The 19,501-nt window shown below is 50.9% G+C and overlaps 1 protein-coding gene across 2 annotated transcripts in view; it reads left to right on the forward strand.

Moving 5' to 3' along the window:
• INPP5J (inositol polyphosphate-5-phosphatase J) overlaps window positions 1–19,501 on the forward strand; it is a 32,023-nt gene that overhangs the window by 2,338 nt on the left and 10,184 nt on the right. The window contains exons 2-7 of one of the 2 annotated variants that reach the window (XM_061602652.1): window positions 5,104–5,942; window positions 12,685–12,795; window positions 14,570–14,678; window positions 16,933–17,049; window positions 17,615–17,790; window positions 19,238–19,349. In XM_061602652.1, coding sequence (XP_061458636.1) covers window positions 5,104–5,942; window positions 12,685–12,795; window positions 14,570–14,678; window positions 16,933–17,049; window positions 17,615–17,790; window positions 19,238–19,349 — 1,464 coding nt within the window. Of the gene's footprint in view, window positions 1–5,103; window positions 5,943–7,859; window positions 7,925–12,684; window positions 12,796–14,569; window positions 14,679–16,932; window positions 17,050–17,614; window positions 17,791–19,237; window positions 19,350–19,501 lie in introns of those variants that run through there. The other variant, XM_061602653.1, reaches the window with a different exon arrangement.

Genomic DNA, 19,501 nt, shown 5'->3' on the forward strand with positions numbered 1-19,501 from the left:
GTTTTTTTGTTTTGAAGTGGAAAGGGGATCAGCCCAAGGGATGCTTTCAAAGGACAGAACTCCAGAGGAGGGTTGATCTTTCCTTTCTTTGAAGATGTAAGGAATAAAGTGTTGCAAATAGTTCCGTTTAAATTCTTTGAGGGCAAAAGCAGGGTGTGTGTGTGGAATCATCTGCACTGATGTTGCGGTTGGGTGGCCAGGGGGTGGGTGCACCTTTTGAAAGTGCTGTGCTCACCTAGGTCTCCGCCGGCTCACCACTCTCTTTCCATGCCCCAGAGAAGGCAGCCAACTGGGTATCTGCCTTAGCCCTGCAGGGCTTAATTTGAGCCCCTAAGCTCATTCTCAGTGCCAGGCTTTGGACCCAGAAATCAGCAAAGTCATTGCTGGCAAGGGGGTGCTTGAGAGCATGCCTAGAGTGCACCTCTGTTGTAGCATACCATCCATCTTTGAATGGAGGTGCCGAGGGATGGCAGGGCTTTCAGGCAGGCTGAAGACTCCGTGCATCCCGTTGGGAACGAAGCTGAGTGGCAAAGTGCTGCACTGTGTGTAATTTGTGTGCTTAATTTCGTTTAAAGCAACACCACAGCAGCAGAGTAACAGCAGATGTTGAAATGCGAGTGTGCCAGCGAGTGCATGCGCTTGCCTAAGAAAGCAGGCTTTTACCCTGCTTCAGCATCACTGAGACTGGAGACTTAGTAAAATAAGAAAAGCTACTTTATTTATAGAAATACATGGTAGATAGAAAAGGCATACCTAGTTCTAACCAACTAGCTAAGTTGGAGGCATAACGCCCAGGTGTAGGGGTTAGCCTCATGGCTTGGAGAGAGCAGAGACAAAAAAATGGGAAAGGGTGGAAGGAGGAGGGGCAGGTAAGCTTCCCTAAAGGCGTCACAGTCTAGCGACAGAAGGAAGTCAGTCAGAGCATCACAGGTAAAAGGTAAACAAGCCTATCCATCTGGAGGACCCTAGCTCTATCTCCCTTCTGGAGCACAAACAAAAGAACAAGACAGGAGTTGCTCTTGCCCCACTTCCAACACAAAGCACATGCAGAAAGTCCTTGCACCCAGGCTCTGCCACTTCCTGTCGAAAGGTTTCTGAAGTGGGTGGCTGCGTTAGTCTGCTGCAGTGAACGTGTGAGGTTGGAGGAAAATGAAATGCAAGAAGCCCAGAGATAATTATTATGTTTAAAATGCAAATTGTTGTGGGATTAAGTATAGCGATCACTGGGCTCAATTTGACCTAGTATAAAATAGCTCCCTGTGTAATAAGGACATAAGAGGCTGCCTTGTCCTGAGTCAGACCCTTGCCCCATCCAGCTCAGCATTGTCTCCACTGACCGGCAGCAGCTCTCTAGGATTTTAGACAGGGACGCTTTCCCAGCCCTGCCTGGAGATGCCTTTGGGGATGGACCCTGAGACCTTCTGCATGCAAAGCAGACACTCTGCCACTGAGCTACAGCCTGAGCTGCTGTGGCTAGCTAGCTTTCCATTACCCAACTGGGGGTGGGGGATGCCAATTTTTATTTGTTACGTTGTCTGTGCCCAGAGCAACAGAGGGGATTTTTTATTTTATTTATTTATTAAATTTATATACCGCCCGACTAGCAATAGCTCTCTGGGCGGTGAACATAAAATAGCATAAAAATACAATGAATAACAAAATAATACTAAAATACAATCATCAATCCAATACAATAAACATTTTAAAAAGTAAATCAGTGTAACTTAAAATGCTTCAGAGAATAGGAAGGTTTTGACCTGGCGCCGGAAGGAGAGCAGAGTCGGCGCCAGGCGTACTTCCTCGGGGAGACTGTTCCATAGTTTGGGGGCCACCACTGAGAAGGCCCTAGATCTTGTCATCACCCTCCGGGCCTCCCTGTGAGTTGGAACCCGGAGGAGGGCCTTCGTAGCAGAACGTAGTGTACAGGCCGGTTCCACAAGGTAACGTCCCGCACCGTATAAGGCTTTATAGGTTAATACCAACACTTTGAATCTGGCCCGGAAACGTATTGGCAGCCAGTGCAAGCGGGCCAGAACAGGTGTTATATGCTTGGACCGCTTGGTCCTTGTTAGCAGTCTGGCTGCCGTATTTTGCACTAGCTGTAGCTTCCGAACTGTCTTCAGAGGTAGCCCTACGTAGAGCAAATTGCAGTAATCCAAACGCGAGGTTACCAGAGCATGTACCACTGATGTAAGGTCCTCTTTACTCAAATAGGGACGTAGCTGGGCTACCAACCGAAGTTGGTAAAACGCATTCCTTGCCACCGAGGCTACTTGAGCCTCAAGTGAGAGGGAGGAGTCTAAAAAGACTCCCAGACTACGAACCCGCTCCTTTAGGGGGAGTGTAACCCCGTCCAGGACAGGGTATATATCCACCATCCGATCAGAGAACCCGTCCACCAACAGCATCTCCGTCTTGTCTGGATTGAGCTTCAGTTTGTTAACTCTCATCCAGTCCATTGTCGCGGCCAGGCAACGGTTCAGCAATGCTGCAGGGAAAGCGCCTCTGCTGTGTATGGGAAGATCACTTACTATTGATTAGCTGTTAACATACTATCAAGGCAGCTACGATGTAGAGAAGTGTCTCTCTGTGCGTGTAGGGCTCTTTCCTTGCCAAGGTCACATGGAATGCCAAGAGAAACCCTGATGCTCTCCTGCCCCCTTAAGCCCCTTCCTCCCTTGGCTGCTTGGCAGCAGCTAAAGCTTCCTTCCAAGAAGAGAGAACCCCCCAGCCTCAGAGTTCCACGGCTGTTGGGCAACGGGGAAGCAACGCCAACCCCCCAGCCACCAGGAAGAGCTGGGCATGGGGGCATGGAAAGTGATTCGTCGGATGAAGGCGTCGAAGTCTGCCAGTGGGGATGGATTCAGGTACTTCACCTGGAGGAGAGAGAGGGAAAAGGGAGCCTCTTAAAGCCATACTTCCAAGTCTATGATAATAGACCTTTTTGCTATGGGATGGGGGCCATGGGAACTTCAGAAGTAGACAGTTCCCCTGGGCCAGATTTTTTTTTTTTGCGTGGGGGACTGTGGCTCCCATCAGCCCCAGCCAGCATGGCCAAGGATCAGAGATGATGGACTGTGGTTTCAACCTTCGCCAATCTGGTGCCCTCCAGATGTTGCTGGACTCTAGCTCCCATCATCTCTGGCCATGGGCCATGCCGGCTGAGGCTGATGGGAGCTGGGAGTCCAACAGCATCTGGAGGGCACCAGGTGCTCCGTCCCTGATTTAAAGGGCTGTTTTGTGTATTGACCTGGAGTGCCAATGCCCAAATTCCCTCCACCCTGCTTGGCCTAATACTGAGTCAGTCCACTGGTCTCTCCAGTATTATCTACACTGACTGGCAGCTGCTCTCTAGGGTTTCAAGGAAGGGATCTTCCCAGTGCTACCTGGAGATGTCACTGAGAATTGCACCTGGAGTCTTCTGCGTGCCAAGCAGATCTTGCGCCCAGGGGTGTAGTCATCCAGGGTCCTGGGGTATGTGTCGTAGAGCCCTTACCTTTTGGGGAGCAGGGTCTCTATGTTTCCAGCATCCTGCGAGCCAATCAACATGAAAGGGGAGGGTGGTAGCCGTCGAGAAGAGTCCCAATGAATGTCAGTGGTAAGCAAAGCTTTATTAGTTCCTACTTCGAAAAGCCAAGGCAAGTTGTAGAGAGTGAGAACTGTGTAACTGCAGAAGAGACAGTGAATCCTGATGATAGCATCCCATCGACATCCATCAAGCAGTTTGGTAGCGGCAAGAGATAAATGTGTAGATGCTGAACTGGGTGATTCAAACAATATCTCTGACAGTGGGAAGGGACAGTCAAAGAGTGACAGGGAAGCAGAAAGCAGTAATTCAAGCCAGGCCAGATTATTCTGTAATCTTAGTAGGGGACGTGGCTGTGAGGGGGTGTGGCTATGACTGTCATGACGGGACCCTGCACTTCTGAATTTGCCACTACGCTACTGCTTGTGCTGCTGAGCTTACGGCCCTTCCTCAAGGGTGTGACCTTTCCCAGTGTGAAAATCACACATTAGCTGTGATGTCTTGCTGCACCATTCAGGTCCATGTTCTTAAACAGCGGATCCTTTCAGGGCTCACCATGCCAAATTCTGTCCTGCATCGACTCTCATTGGGTCATTTCAATCCTGGTTCTACTTGCTCAGCAGCGACCCAGTCGAACAGGAAGGAAAACACAATTTGAGTCAAGTCACGACGGCGACCGGAATCAAGGCCTATCCTCCCCTATCGGGTCTCAGCCAGCGTCGCCCCGGGGCAGCATCACGGGACTGGCATCACCTGGGTTGTGCTCACCTGCGGTTTGGCTCAGATGGGCTTGTTTGGTGCCAGCTTGAGGGATCCATCGCTGCAGTGCAGGGAACCAGTTATGGCAGAGATAGGGAGCCTGTGGCTCTCCAGATGTTGGTCTGGGGTGTGTGTGATGCCAGCTAGAATCCAGCAACATCTGGAGGGCCACAATTTAGCTACTCCTGTGGTAGGCTTGTGTGTGTGTGTGTGTGTCTACCTGGTGTAAGATCTACCTGGAACCACAGTATAAGGAGAACTCTAGTCTCTCTCCTGGAGAGTGGCGAGTCCCAATTTCTGTTGGAACCTGACTGGAAGTAGACTGTCTTGTATTTGAAGGAATCCATGCTGTGCCATAAATACTTCCAGGAGTTCTTTGCTGTTGGATGCTGCAATGACAGCTTTTCGAAAAGGTCTGATAAACATGTGGAAGGCAAGTTGAAGGGTGGCTGCTGTGTGAGCCCAGATAATCCCAACGGGCAGCCTTTGTATGGTGTACCCTCTGACCGTCAGCCATGGGGGTTAAAAGTAAGGCTTGTGGTGGATAGGTGTTGCCATGACGGTGAAGTGGCTGGGTTGGTAGACTGAATTGGAGGTGGGTATACACACAGCCAAACTGAGAGGATGGTCCCAGGCAACAATTTTTTTTTAGGGGTGGTGAGGTGGGAGACAGGTGTTAGTTAAAGGGGACAGTGAGCAGGGAAGTTCTCTCCTGGGGACCTCCTGCAAGGAGATGGGTTGTTTGCATAAAGAGAGGCTTTCCCCTTGCATACCACACAACTGTCTAATGTGCTCTTGTCTGGTTTTCCTTCTCCAAGATGGAGTCGAGTCACCGTGGCAACCGGGATCAAGGCCCACCCTCCCCCATTGGGTCTCAGCCCGTGTCTCCTCGGGGCAGCATCACGGGATTGGCATCGCCTGGGTTGTTCTCCCCTTCTACCAACCAGTTCAGCTCAGATGGACCTGTACGGTACCAACCTGAGGGATCCAGCAATGTCACATATGCTGGAGGAAACCTGCCAAGTGTGACTAGGCCTGACTCCCTCTTTGACCCTTTCCATGCCCGGTCACAGCCCGATGGGTCTCGCCATGTGGCAACTGAGAGACAAAGCCATCCTCTTTCCTTGGAGCTCAACAGAGCTCAGCCAGAGGGCTCTGTTGGGGTTCAGGCATTCAACACCCCAAATCTACGTTCTCCAGTAGAACTGCGACCGTTGTCTCCAGCATCTGGCAGCTCGTCATCCCTATCCAACGTCTCTCCCTCCATGAAACTCAGCCAGTCACCCAGCAGGGGCGTGCTCCCAGAACTGTGTGCCCTGGACCCAGTGACCTCCGGCATCCTTGCTGCTGTAGAACTGAAGGACACTCTCCCAAAGGCCGAATCCAGTGACCACATCTGCCTGAGCCGGTCTGGCTCCTCCCACCGACCTATATCCCTCCCCAAAGCCATTTCGAGCGAGTACATCTCGGGTGGAGGAAGGCTGGGCCCTTCCAAATCCACCATGCTCTTGAAGGCTGAGTCGGAGGAGCTCGTGTCGTATGGCAGGGTCAGGCCGCCGCCCAAACCCCAGGACCTGGGCAGCAGCAACATGAACCCCAAAGAAAGTTTTCTGGCACGATTCGGCAAGCCCCAGACCAAGGAGGACAATGAGTTTCGGTGAGGCAGACTTGATGGGATCAGTAGTTCAGGGTGGTGGGTTGGCAAGGCAAGAGTGGCGAGGAGGAAGGAGGGAGAGGGTGGACGGGCTGTGGATTGCACGAAGACAGGGTAGGGACCCTGTGGTCCTCTAGATGTTGTTTGACTCCCATCATCTCTGACCATTGGACATGCTGGCTGAGGCCGATGGGAGACAATGTGGAAGGGGGAGCATGGGCAAAGCCATGCCATCACCAAGCAGTAAGTGGGGCACGGCCAGTTCTCCTCAGAGTGGGTCCAAAGTACAAACCTTGCTGCCTGCGCCCTTGCCCAGGTAGATGCACCTGCCTCTCCTCCCTGATTAAGAAACCCTGCCTGCTGGAAGAGATGATACCAGTGTGAGTTAAGGGTTGCATCGAGTACTAATCCCGCTAGAGAAGATCCATTGAAATGAAGGGGCCTAAGTTAGACATGCCGATTAATTTCAATAGGTCTACTCTGAGTAGGACGAGCACTGCATACAACTCTGTGGCAGTGTGATGTGATGGAATTGGCGCTATGCCTTTCAGCTTGCTGGCTGCAGATCTTCATGCAGGGGATGTTAACAGCAGGCTCTGTGCATGGTTTTTGGGATGCCAGTTGTGAAGGCTGGTGGCACAGGAAAACAGCTGCGGCCCTTCAGATCTCTGTGGCTCCCCGGCCCTTCTCTGGGGGGGGCTTTTCTCTGCTCCTCCCACTCGTGTTAGATTGAGAGCAAACCCCAGTGTCCTTTCTCCCCTCCCAAGGCAATACGCATATCTGCTAGGCTTTGCAAAAATTTGCCCTCTGAGAAAACTCCTGATCTCTGGTGCCAGAGGGAAGGAAGGGATTTTAGTAGTGGGGGAGCAAGATTTAAAGAAGGAATGTCCCCCCCTCCAGTGGAGATTGGTGGCTCCAACGTCAGTGCGGCAGGAAATCTGCTCCAGGTTTCAGTCTGAACTTTCAAGGAGCTGTCCGAGGTTCCAATCACCTTGGACAGCTCCTTGAAAGTTTGGATTAAAACCCGGAGTGGATTCAGTGACATTGGAGTCGCCAGTCTCCACTGCTGCTCTCCCTCCCTGGATTTGATGCCAACTCCCATCAGGCCCAGGCCACCATGGCCAATGGTCAGGGATGATGGGAGATGTAGTCCAGCAATGTCTGGAGGGCCACCAGTTTGCCACGATTCGGGAAGGGTCATAGCTCAGTGGCAGAACATCTGCTTTGCATGCAGAAGGTCCCAGGTTCAATCCCTGGCACCTCCAGGCAGGGCTGGGAATGTCCCCTACTCTGAAACCCTAGATCAGCCTTTCCCAACCAGTGTGCCTCCAGATGTTGTTGGACCACAACTCCCATCAGCCTCAGCCATTGGCAACATCTGGAGGCACACTGGTTGGGAAAGGCTGCCCTAGATGGACCAATTGTCGGACTCAGTATAAGGTAGCTTGTTATATTCTGTGTAAAGGCTCCCTCTGGGATATATTCATATGCAAAACTGCAACGCTGTACATACTTATCTGGGAGCAGAGCTTGGCAAGGTTACTTTTTTGAACTACAACTCCCATCAGCCCAATCCAGTGGCCATGCTCTAGTATGTTCTGCTAAAGACAGTGTCATTTATTGCTTGCATAGGATTGCATAGCATATTATGTGGCGTGTGTGTGTATGTGTGTGTATTAGAATGGGAGTGTGTGTATTTTTCAAATTACCTCTTTGCAGCAAACTGCATAATAACAATTGCAACGTTAAACAGGTTCAACGGGCTTATTTTTAAGCCATTGCCATAAAACCTCAATACCAAGGCTTGTTTTTATAGCTTGTGACTGTAGTCCCTTTCTGTGTAGGACCAGTAAACTAGCAAAAATTGGAGTTTGTTCCATTTTTAGGAGTACCCATATCTCTTGTGCATCTGTGTCCATCTGTGGGGCTACAATTCAGTTTTCCAATGGCAGAGGAGGGCAGAGGAGGACTGAGACAGATGGGAGGTTAGAATCCAATATCTGGGGGGCCACAGGTTCCCTCCCCCCACACCTGACCTATGGGGCTACCAGCGTGCATGGCACATGATGCTTGGAGTGACGCCTCCTCAGCGCTGAGGGTGCAGGCCCTTCCCAAGCTGAGCAGCCCCTTTGCAGCTGCCGTGAGCCTTTTGCCGGTGCCAGCTGGCTCTCTGTGTGCAGCTTAATTGTGCTAAAGACCTGGGATTTATTGCCCCCGGCACTGTGCCAGTGAGCTTGTGGCAGCCAGTAGCCCTTTATGGGCTTCTGCTAGGCATTTAACATTCCAGCCGGGCAATCCAATCGTATTAATACGCTATTGTTTAAACGGCATGTGCCAAGCGCTCAAAGCATTTCAACTGCATATATTTATGTTTAATTCCTCCCCCATCTTTTTCTTTTATTTCCTTCTGACGTTTACATCCACCTTTTTCTTCCAAGGTGCTCCAAGTGTTGTACATGGTTCTACTTCTCCATTTTATCCTCACAACAACCCTGTGAGGTAGAGTAGCCTGAGAGGCTGTGAGTGGCTTCCAAGCTCACCCAGCAAGCTTCATGGCTGTGTGGGGAGTTTTGAACCCTGGGCTTCCAGGTCCCAGTCTGACACTCTGACCCCTGCACACACTATTATTGCGGGAGCCTGTGGGCATCCAGGTGTTGCATCTCCCCTTGTCCCTGACCATTGGGTCTGCTTGCTGCTGGGAGAGGGAGTCTTGACCACATCTGGGAGGGCTGCAGCACCATTGTCCCTGTAGGGTAGGCCAAAAGAGTGCCTCAGCTGAGGCCCTTTGATAAACTTGTAGCTGAAGTGAGATTTTAACTGAGCATTACTTGACTATCATACTTCCCTACGTGACACGAACCCCACTGGCTGTGCTTGGCTGGCACACTTTGCCTCAACCCCCTAATAGAGTTTTTGAGGGGTAGAGGAAGAGCCTCTCTTCTCTGGTGACTAGGCGGGGGCAGGGGAGTCAAAAGGTGGCCTCAAGGAATTTCCTCCCCTTGCTTGCAAAATGGATTGGGCCAGGGGTCGCTGATGTGGTGCCCTCCAGATGTTGCAGAACATCCATTCTCATCATCACTGGCCATGCTGGCTACGGGATGTTGTATGCAGCAACATCTGCATGGCGCCATGTTGGTTACCCCTGGATTCGGCCCTGCTCATCTGAACTGTTGCTTTCATTCATTAATGCACTAAGACGGCTTTCCCCAATCTGGTGCCCTCCAGCTGTTTTGGAGACTACGACTCTCCTCATCTCTGCCCATTGGCCATGCTGGCTGGGGCTGACAGTCACTGGTATCCAGCAACACCTGGAGAAGGGCCACAGGTTCCCCAAGCCTGGGTTGTTGCATGCTGCTTGGGTTATCCGTCTTCAGGGTGCAGCTCCCTCCTTCGAGTCTCTAGAACGGCTTCGCCAACCTGATACCAGGTGTTTTGGACTACAGTTCCCATTGGCCCTGACTGGCACACTTGTGTTTTCTAGTACTTCTGTAACCAAATAGCTTCCTGTCTTTTACATCCATGGAAAAGAGGCAGAAAGAATGAAGACAACAGCAAGGGGAGTTGACATAGTGCCATCCAGGTACTGTTGAACTGCGCTCCTGTCATCCCTGGACCTCTGGCCATGCTGGATGGGGCCATGGGCTACAGCACCTGGAGGCGAATCTCTGGAATCCAGCCTGCCACAGATGGAGCCAGAGCCTGTGGCGTGGTGGTGCCCTCTAGATGCTCTTGCCTTCAGCTCCCATCAGCGCCAGCCAGGATGAGCAATGGTGAGGAATGGTGGGAGTTGTGGTCTCTAAAACAGATGGAGGGCACCATGTTGATGACCCCTGTCTTTGACTACAACTCCTAGCCCCACCACGGAGAGGACCTTTTCGGTACTGGCACTGAATACCTGTCCCAGGGAGGCTCACCTGGCACCGTCTTTGTGGTCTTTTTGGCACCAGTTGAAGACCTTTCTGTTCACCCTAACCAGGTGTGGCGGCAGAGCTTGGAAAAGTTACTTTTTTGAACTACAACTCCAATCAGCCCCAGCCAGCATGGCCACTGGATTGGGCTGATGGGAGTTGTAGTTCAAAAAAGTAACTTTTCCAAGCTCTGTTGTGAACCCTTTGGCCCTCCAGAGGTGCTGAACTACAACTCCCATCACTCCTGGTCATTGGCCATGCTTGCTGGGGCTGGTGGGAGTTGTAGTTCAGCAACGCCTGGAGGTTCCATAGCCCTGACCCAAACCTTATAAATAACTTAAAATAATTTGGGCCTCTGTTTTTAATTCTACTCCCCCCCCAAGTTCTGTTTTGTTGTATTTATGTAGATTCCCCATGCCCCTTTTAAATGCTTTTATGTTTTACTTTGTTTTTCAGTTTTTTTAAAAAAGCTTATTTATTCTAAACTGCCCAGAGAGGTTTGTTATGAGGCAGCATGCAAAAGTCATATAAATAAACAAAGTTAGCAATGCATATCTTGTTATTTATTTATACATACACTTCCACACTGCTAAGCAAAGGACAAAAAAAAAACCTATGAGAGCAGAGAACAGCATAAAATCAGAGGCAGAAGCATAAAGGCAGAAATCAGAAAAATGTTAAACTGGGTCACTCACATGGCAGGCAAGCTTGTATAAATAAAAATGTTTTTAAGATGGTGTCTAAAACTCAGCATAGAAGCTACCTGCCTAATATGCGCAGGAAGTGAATCCCATAATAATGGGGCTTTGGCTCAAGCTGAAGGAACTGGTGTGTTCAGCGCCTGTTACTGTCTTGATCCCCAAAATGTTGGGAGGACTGTTTGGCTCACAGACATCAGGTCTCTCAAAAGCTTGTAGCTGAATGTATGAAAGATCTCTGATGTATGGTGTCTGGGGTGCACTGAAGATGCTCTGCCCCATCCAGTTCTACAATCATAGAATGGTAGGGTTGGAAGAGGCCTCTAAGGCCATCAAGTCCAACCCCCTGCTCGATGCAGGAATCCATCTTGGAGGGCCGCTACATGCATGCAGGCCTTCCCTTGATGGTGCACCCACCCTGCGCATGTGTGAATGAGGGAAGAGTAAGAAGGCTTTCTGCCCAGTTGGATCGCAGCTTAGTCCAGCTTACTTTGAGGTTGCCACTTTTAAAAATGTAACCACCCCCCCTTTGTCTTTATTGACTGCGTGGCAAACTGAATTTCAACAGGTGCAGCTTCCCCCAATGTTGGCATGCCACTCTAGGCTCCTTTGAGAGGAAGGGTGGGACATAGATAATAATAATAACAACAAACATAACAAGCTGCTTCATTTGCTGAATTCAGCAGCTGTTACAGGCACAGGAGCCCTGCCAAAAACAATCTGGCAACCAGAGGTCTACCTGGAGATGCCGGGCATTGAAAGTGGGACTTTCTGCATGCAAAGTAGATGCTTTACCTGTGGGCCACAGCCTTTCTTTAAGATAGATTGAGATTTCAGCAGCTCATAATGCTGGCTCATATTAGGCGAGCGTTATAGTTCAAGGTTTTTAATCGCAGGGAGCCAGACCGCTGGTCCATTTAGCTCTGCACTGTGTACACTGACTGGCAGCAGCTCTCTCAGGCAGGGGTCTCTCCTGGCCCTCTACCTGGAGATGCCATTTGGCCTGTTATTTGATCCAACGAGAGTATGTAGGAAAATGTGATGTGCAGACAAAAACAACACCGGAGTGTATGTTCCCTGACCAATGATCTATGAAATCAAAACAGTCAAGGTAGCCCGTGAATCTATTCTATCTCCTATATTGCTCTTCTTCAACCTTGGGTCCTCAAATATTGTTGGACCACAGCTCCCATTTTCCCCGACCATTGGCCATACTGGCTTGGACTGATGGGAGTCAGGGTCCCACAATATCTGGAGGGCCACCGGTTCCCCATTCCCTGCCCTACATGTAAACAGGAGCGTGTACATTTGGGATTTCTTTACACCCGCGGAACACTGAGTTATTGGAGGAAGTGGAGGCAATGTTGGGGAGGGGCTAAAGGTGAAGCTCCACCCCCAACTCAACAAAGCATGTGCTTATGCTTGGCAGCACATCATAAAACTTTATGAAACGCCACGGGTGCATTTTAGACCCCTTGCACATCACGGTGTGTCTGTCTGCTTTTTCGTATGAGTATCCGCCTGTTCAGTGTTTAAACATGTGAGACAATACAGTATATGTTTTGTCTAATATTTGTCTGCATCAGGGTTGCATGTTGATCGTCTTGTTAATCGTCTTGTTATAAGGTACCTCTCCATGTGATTTTTTTGGTTTTCTCTATTGAACTCTCTCTGTGTGTAAGTAAGTATCTGCTCCAGACTTTGGAGAATGTTCTCTGAAGCCCCAAAATGGATCAATTCCCAATGTAGCTGCATGCCCTCTGGAACAAGCTGTGGCTTGGTAACATGGGGCTAGTTCACCTATGTGAACCTAGGCGTTCTCTTTCTGAGTGATTCCTCCTGCGTTCAGGATCATGAGCAGAAATCTCTGTGTGGATGGGCCGCACACAGAGGCCGCCCTCAGCCATTTCCACAGTCAGCAATCGCAACTGGTGTAGGGACAGCTACCAGAGTGGTGGAAGTGGCCGCTCGTAATCTCTGTCTTTGGGCTGCCTTGGGTAACACTTTTATCACCTGGCCCTCTCCGTGGAAGTGGGACCCTCCCTCCCCTCTGTGCACAGACAGGGTGCCCATTTGCACCCAGCCCTATAGGTAATGCATACCAGTCCTTGACACCAGACTCCCTCTGATTCCTCTTAGCATCACTGTGGTCACCTGGAATGTTGGTACAGCCATGCCTCCTGCGGATGTGACGTCCCTCCTGCACCTCAACACGGGCGACTCCAACGACACAGACATGATTGCCATTGGGTAAGGAAAAGCCGTGCAGAGGCTATTACACCTTTGTGGAGGGGGTGTCTGTGGCGGAGGTGTGTGTATGAGAATCCCAGGCCAATACAAGGTCACAGGCTGAGTTTGCAATGTGGAAAGCTGCGATTCCCCGCTGTGGACCGGGACTAGGGAATGGCCAACTCTGTCATTTTGGGGTTCTGTTGGTTTCTCCCTTCAGTTCAGTTCTCCCTACTTCTGTACCAATTTGTGAAATTTTCTTTTTAAAAAGTCTGCAGGGAAATCTATATGCATTTTTTTGTGCAGTGGCGTCTGGTGGTTCTGATTCCAGAGGGGCAGTAGAATCTGCTCTGGGTTTTAGTCTGAAATTTCAAGGAGCTGTCCAAGGTGCTGAACTGAATTTATTTAGAATTTAGAATTCCCTTTGGATATGTCCAGATAATTTTGGATATGTCCACTCATTGGGAGGCTCTATGTAGCACTGTGTCCCGGTCCCCGTATGACATAAAGACACCCTGAGGGAGGGGTAAGATTGCACCAGGATTTTGCGCTTTAGCTGGTGGGCGCAGTGGAATCCTAGCATTGCCATCAGTGTACCATTTGTGATGATGATTTGTCGATGACACTGTGACTTCTGTAAAAAGTGGTGTGCCAAAACCTGTTCTCCAGTTTCTCAAAAAAATTCTTCCTCTGCGGAACAGGCTTCCTTTCCTGCCTCTTTCTTGGGGTACCTTTGAATTTTTTGTCATTTTGGTGGGTGCAGGTCTGAGTGTGAGGTGGCCGCAGGTGGTGCATCTGAGATGTCCGTGAGCATGGCACAATCTTCCTTGTTTTTAAATCCACTGTGATTTTAAAAGCTCACAATTCCGCACTTGGCAAAAATGTTAGTGCTCCACATTATAGACGTTCTGACCTGGAGGCCGGGAACCTGTGGCACCAAAGTCTGGTCTGGTTGGCATCAACGTCCTTTCTGGGCTTTCCTCAGTAATGATTTCTGCTCCTTGAGGAAGGGGTTCTGCTTTGTAAATGTTGCATCTGAGCCAGGCCATATGTTTGATAAGGCCGCAGTGAGAGAGAGAGGGGGGGGCTTTTTAAATGAAGCTCAGTGAAGGGAATAGGGGTCTCTTAACAACTCTCAGCACCCTCAGTGAATTATAGTTTACAGGATTCTTTGGGGGAAGCCACAACTGTTTAAAGTGGTATGATACTGCTTTAAATGTCATGTGTGGATGTGACCACAGAGTAGATAAAGATACGGAGCAAACTTGTTGTCAGGTTTGGCCCTGACTTGCTAGAGCGTCCCCTCTCCGCGTCATTAGAAATTAAGTCTGTGGCATGTGAGTGGGGGATGCAACTTGCCTCAAGCCCACATGTATATAAGTGCATGCGCATAAGCACCAAACACCCCGCAGTGCACAGCCTGACGCTTTATGCACAGCAAGTGGGAGGTTTGTTCTGAGCCGGTGCTGACAATTAGGGGGTGTTTTTTTTTTAATGTATCTTTAACCAGAGGAACAAACTCTCCCTTTGCTTTTCAATCCAGTGCAGGACAAGCTACTGTCGAGTCATTGAGTGCAGCGTTCTGGGTGGGCGGGGAAGAGTTTTCAGCCCTGCGTGGTGCAGGGGAGAGCTTAGCCCTGTTGATCCTTGATGTGAAAGAGGAATTTCGGGGGGGGGGATTTACAAGAATGCAAAAGTTTCCTTGTTTTCCATCTGTAAAGCGCTGGAGGGCAGAGTGTTCTTTCCAAAGTGCCCACCGGCTGGTGATTATTAGTATTATTTTAACTGTTTGCAGGCTCCAGGAGGTGAACTCCATGATCAACAAGCGGCTGAAAGATGCCCTCTTCACTGACCAGTGGAGCGAACTTTTCATGGAGGTGCTGAGTCCGTTTAATTTTGTACTGGTAAGCACCAAGGGGGATGCACCTGGAGACTGAGGGTGTATTAGATGAATGGCCCCCAAGTGCCTGTTTGCAGTGCACCGGCTCCTTCTGAATAGAAGGCACCAAGTGAGGAGTGGGGGTCCTGTGGCCGGTGCGCCAGGCTGCACATGCCCTCTTCTGGTCCACAGGGCCTCCCCTCCTCACCACGCCCTCCAGTGTGGCAGTCTCCCAGTAGATCCAGATATACCTTCTGCCGTCTCTGCTCCTAAAGGTCATCGGATGGAGCCTTATACTAAATCCGTCCGTTAATTAATCTAGCCAGGGGGGGGAAAAACATTTTTCAGCCCAAGTGACACTTTCCCTTTTGAGCAACATGCCAGTGGTGGGCAGGGCCAGGAGCGGAAGTGGGTGGAGCAATGTGTCTGCATTTTGACCTTGGCATAGTAGGCTACTTTCTACACACACTTGCACGCCCCTCTTTGTTTTCCATCCAGGCAGCAAGAGGCACAATCAGAGTTCCAGGCAGGCAGAAACACTCCAGGGGTGTTCAAAGCAAGCTGATGAGGGGGCTTGGCCTGGGGAGACTCCTGAGGGCCAGAGGGAGAGGCTTGGAGGGCCACTGGTGCTCTAGCCTAGTATTCTCTTCCCGCTGTCTGCCGGCACCTTCCCGAGGTTTTTCTGACCGCCTGCCCCTGATCCTTTTAACTGGAGTTGCCAGGGATGGATCCTGGACCACCTGCCGGGGGCCCCCCTCTCCATCTCGCCCCTTTGCCGCTCCACTTTGCCGCAGTTCCATTCTGGTTGGTTCAACTGCATGAACACCGCAGCGGTGGCCTGGCCATCCAGCTGGCCTGTTCTTTCTCAGCTTGGCTTTCGCCGGGTTCCTGCCCACATCCTTTTGAACGACTCCTTTTTGAACAGTATTTACTGGTCATTTGAATCCCTCTTGTCAGCGGCTTGGAGCTTTTGCTACAGCCAAGCAGTATGTTAAATGCTGTTATATAAAGAAACAAAAGCCTTGGTGCCTTCCCACAAGCAAAGCCGCGTGGAAGAGGCCCTGAAGCTTTGCGTATTTGTGCTCAAAGTCGTGAGTCCTCATACAGTGGCCCTTGTGGCAAGAAGTCCTGTGCGCCTGCCAGCTTGGTAGCCTGTGGGATTCTGGGCTGTGAAGGCTAGCCAAGGAGATGCCTTTGCTGAGTGTGGCAGGTGGCAATCTCCTTGTGGCTTCTTCCCTCGCCCACCGCTTTTGTGGATTTGTGGAGGTGAGGAGCCAGGATGAGAGGCTCCAGGCGCCTCGTCAAAGTCAGGGCGCCTGAAGGGAACTGCTTTGAACGTTTGCTGGCTTGAGTTCCTCGGGTGACCTCAGAACCTTGTCCAACTCCTGATGATAACATCATAGCCGTCTCCACGGCAACGCCATGGAGATGGTACGCATCAGAGCGTTTGGGAGGCTGTCGTGACAGGGAAGCAGGGTTGTGGCTGGAGATTTCTCTGGGCTGAGGATATGTGTTGCGGCATCCCGGCTGGCCGTCTCGGTGCAGGACGGCCTCTGCGTGTCTTGCTTGGGATGATTTTGGCATGCTTGTTCTGTCAGCCTGGTTCCACTCTCCTTCTCGGTCTCCACCTGCCCTAACTGGAGCTTGCCAGGACGCATTCCTAATGCGGCAGATCACCTTGGGATGCCCCCATCTCCCTGGATCATTTTTTTACTTTTCTAGAATTGGATACCCTGCTAGTCTTGCAATGGCTTCCCAAATAATGACAAACACACTAAACTCAGAGTGCTGTGGGTAGCTCTTGAACAAATATTTTGCATTTGTCTCTGGACCTTTTCAGTGATTCTCCAGACACCAGTTATGTTTACCTGTCTGAGTGAGGTGGATCCTCTCTTTTCAACACCCTCCTCCCCCCCCCCCGGCTAGACTTTGCTGTCACAGATCAACCTACAAACCTCCCACCTCGAGTCTGGGGAGTCACAATTCGAACTCAGTGCTATGCCTCCTTCTGGGGTGGGGAGATATATTTGTGTTACATTTATACCCCACCTTTCCTTCTAGGAGCTCCAGGTGGTATTCAAGTTTCTCTCCCCCTTCCTACTTTACACTCACAACAACCCTGTGAGGTAGGTTAGGGCTGAGAGACTGTGACTGGCCCAAGGGCGCGCAGTGAGCTTCATTGCTGAGTGGGGATTTGAACCCTGGATGTCCAGGCCCTAGCCTGCTGCTCTAACCACTACACCACTCTGACTCTCTCTCGCTGCCTTTCACCATGCTAGGTGAGCACGGTGCGGATGCAAGGCGTCATTCTGATGGTCTTTGCCAAGTACTTTCACCTGCCCTGCCTCCAGGACATCCAGACAGACTGCACCAGGACTGGGCTCGGGGGTTACTGGGTGAGTGTGCATGGGTTCAAGTGGCAGAGAGAAGTAGCCGCCACCTGAATCAAAATGTGACTTATTTACATGGCATGCCAGCTGTCGCTGGAGCTGTATGGAAGCTGCCACTCTGCATGTACTCAGAGGCACTCTTCTCTGCACCTAGCCTGCAGGCACCCTCTGGGAAATGCAGGAAGTGGGCCAGCATTTCCTAGACCAGCAGAATATGGGAAGCTGCCTTATGCTGAATCAGACCATTGGTCCACCTGGCCCAGTATTGTCTACACTGACTGGCAGCGGCTCTCCAGGGTTTCAGGCAGGAGTCTGTCTCCCAGTCCTACCTGGAGACTGAACCTGGGACCTTCTGCATGGAAAGCAGATGCTGTCCCACTGAGCTACGGCCCTCCCCTTAAAAACGCAGCATAAAACTTTCCTCCTAATGGAGACAGAGTACAAGGCGTTTGCAACTCGTCTCCACCACTGAGCAGAGGGCGCTGCTCAGAGTGGTTGGTTTTCCACCCTCTCTGGCCTCCGCAAACCTGCTCTCTGCCTCTCTCGTTATCCCCCCACCCGGCCGCTGCAGGGTAACAAAGGCGGAGTGAGTGTGCGCCTCTCCATCTTTGGCAACATGATCTGCTTCTTAAACTGCCACCTGCCGGCGCACATGGAGAAGGCCGAGCAACGCAAAGAGGACTTCACCACCATCCTCCACTTGCAACAGTTTGAAGGGCCGGTGGCCAGCGGGATCCTTGACCATGAGTGAGTATATGTCTTGTGCCGTGGCGGCTGGCCATTCCTGGGACTGGTGGGGCGGAAGCTGCCCACATCAGTTTTGCCATTCGATTTAGACTAGCTCCTGCTGGTGGAAATGTTTATGTGGGCCAGCGCCCCCATGCAGGTGTGCCCACAAGTGCCCACATGACTTACAGTGCCATTAGACCCTCGTGGAGTCTGAGGCTCTTTTGCAGAAGGGTTCAGGTAACAGGCAACACTCAGAGCTGCTGCTGAGGTGCCAGGCACCTGATTCGTTCAGCGGCAGAGCAGGCAGGATGCTGGTGGCGTTGTGCTGACCTACATCCCTCCTCGGAATCACGGCTTAGCGGCCGTTTGCTCTCGGCAAAGGCCCCTTCCTCTGACGGGCCAGTCTGTTTGGCAGGTTCCTTCTCTGCTTGGTCTCTTCCCCGTGGTGTTCGTGTGTGCCTCTCTGGATGAAATATACAAGCCAGAGTTAATGGCCCGGTGGCTTGATCTTCCCACGCAGCCTGTCTGCTGTCTTCAGGCCTTATGTGGCTGGTGTCAGTGGGAGTGTTGGATCACTCTCTGTTGTTCTGCATCCCACAAGCTGATTCCTTTTCTGCCTGATGATGATGATACATTTCTGAACCACTTAACATTTAAAAATCCCTAAGTGGTATACAAAATAACGTAAAGCAGCATCACAAGAACAGATTAAAAGCAGGAATAGGTGAAGACAGACATATTCCAAAATAGCTGGCTCCCATTTTACTGATCAGGGAAAGCCTCAGTGACAGGTGCAAGGGCAGGCCAGGTTGGCACTTATCTGGCCAGTTGGCAACCCTAGATGCCAGCCCCTACATTAGGCTTCCCACTGAGTTTACCTGGGTGGGGTCCCCGTCCTCTGAGGCCGCAGGAGCCGAGCATGAGGTGTGCAACAATTCGTGGGAGGTTCCTCGGCCGCTGATAGTGCTGGGGTCCTGTCACTGCCTCCAGGCAAGCCAATCTCTGCTTCCTCTTCTCCCTGCCTGTCCTGTGTCAATGCCATTCCCTCATGCCCCCTCAGGGTGACATCCACAACCTCAGTCGTGTTCTGCTAGTGAGGGAAGCTCAGAAGTAGTAGCAAATTGTGCTTGTGGTTCTTAGCAACCCCTTCTTTCTCTCAGAGTAGGTAAAATGGCCAATGTAGGCCAGCGAGATGCTTCCAGGAAAACCCCGCAACTGAGACACAAAGGGTACAGCTCTCCTGTGTTGCCCTTCAGCACCTGATACACTGCTCTTTTACATGGAGGCTCTCCACTTAGGTTAACAGTCACTCCTCCTCCTCAATTTTGTTCGCATGTTCTGTCTTCCCCCACTGATGTGGTCATATAATTGCAATTCGGGGGACTGTTGTCTAGCTGCCCCATCTGCCAGGTGGGGGCTGTGGAGGGTCTCGTTCTCATCCATATTCCCCCTGTCCCCCTGCCAGCGTCGTCTTTTGGTTTGGGGATCTCAACTTCCGCATCGAGAGCCTGGACATCCGCTTTGTGAAGTACGCCATTGACAACAACATCCTCCACCAGCTCTGGGAGAAGGACCAGGTGAGTGCTCTGTTATGGAAATCTGCAGAGATACTCGGCGTCTGAACTGCGTGTGTGCCAGTGTGTGTATTTCCCTAAGTAACAGGCTTTTAAATCACTGAGATGTAAGACTTAGTAAAATGAGAAAAGCTACTTTATTTATAGAAATATAT

Source organism: Rhineura floridana, chromosome 19, assembly GCF_030035675.1.
Source record: "Rhineura floridana isolate rRhiFlo1 chromosome 19, rRhiFlo1.hap2, whole genome shotgun sequence".
NCBI lineage: Eukaryota > Metazoa > Chordata > Lepidosauria > Squamata > Rhineuridae > Rhineura > Rhineura floridana.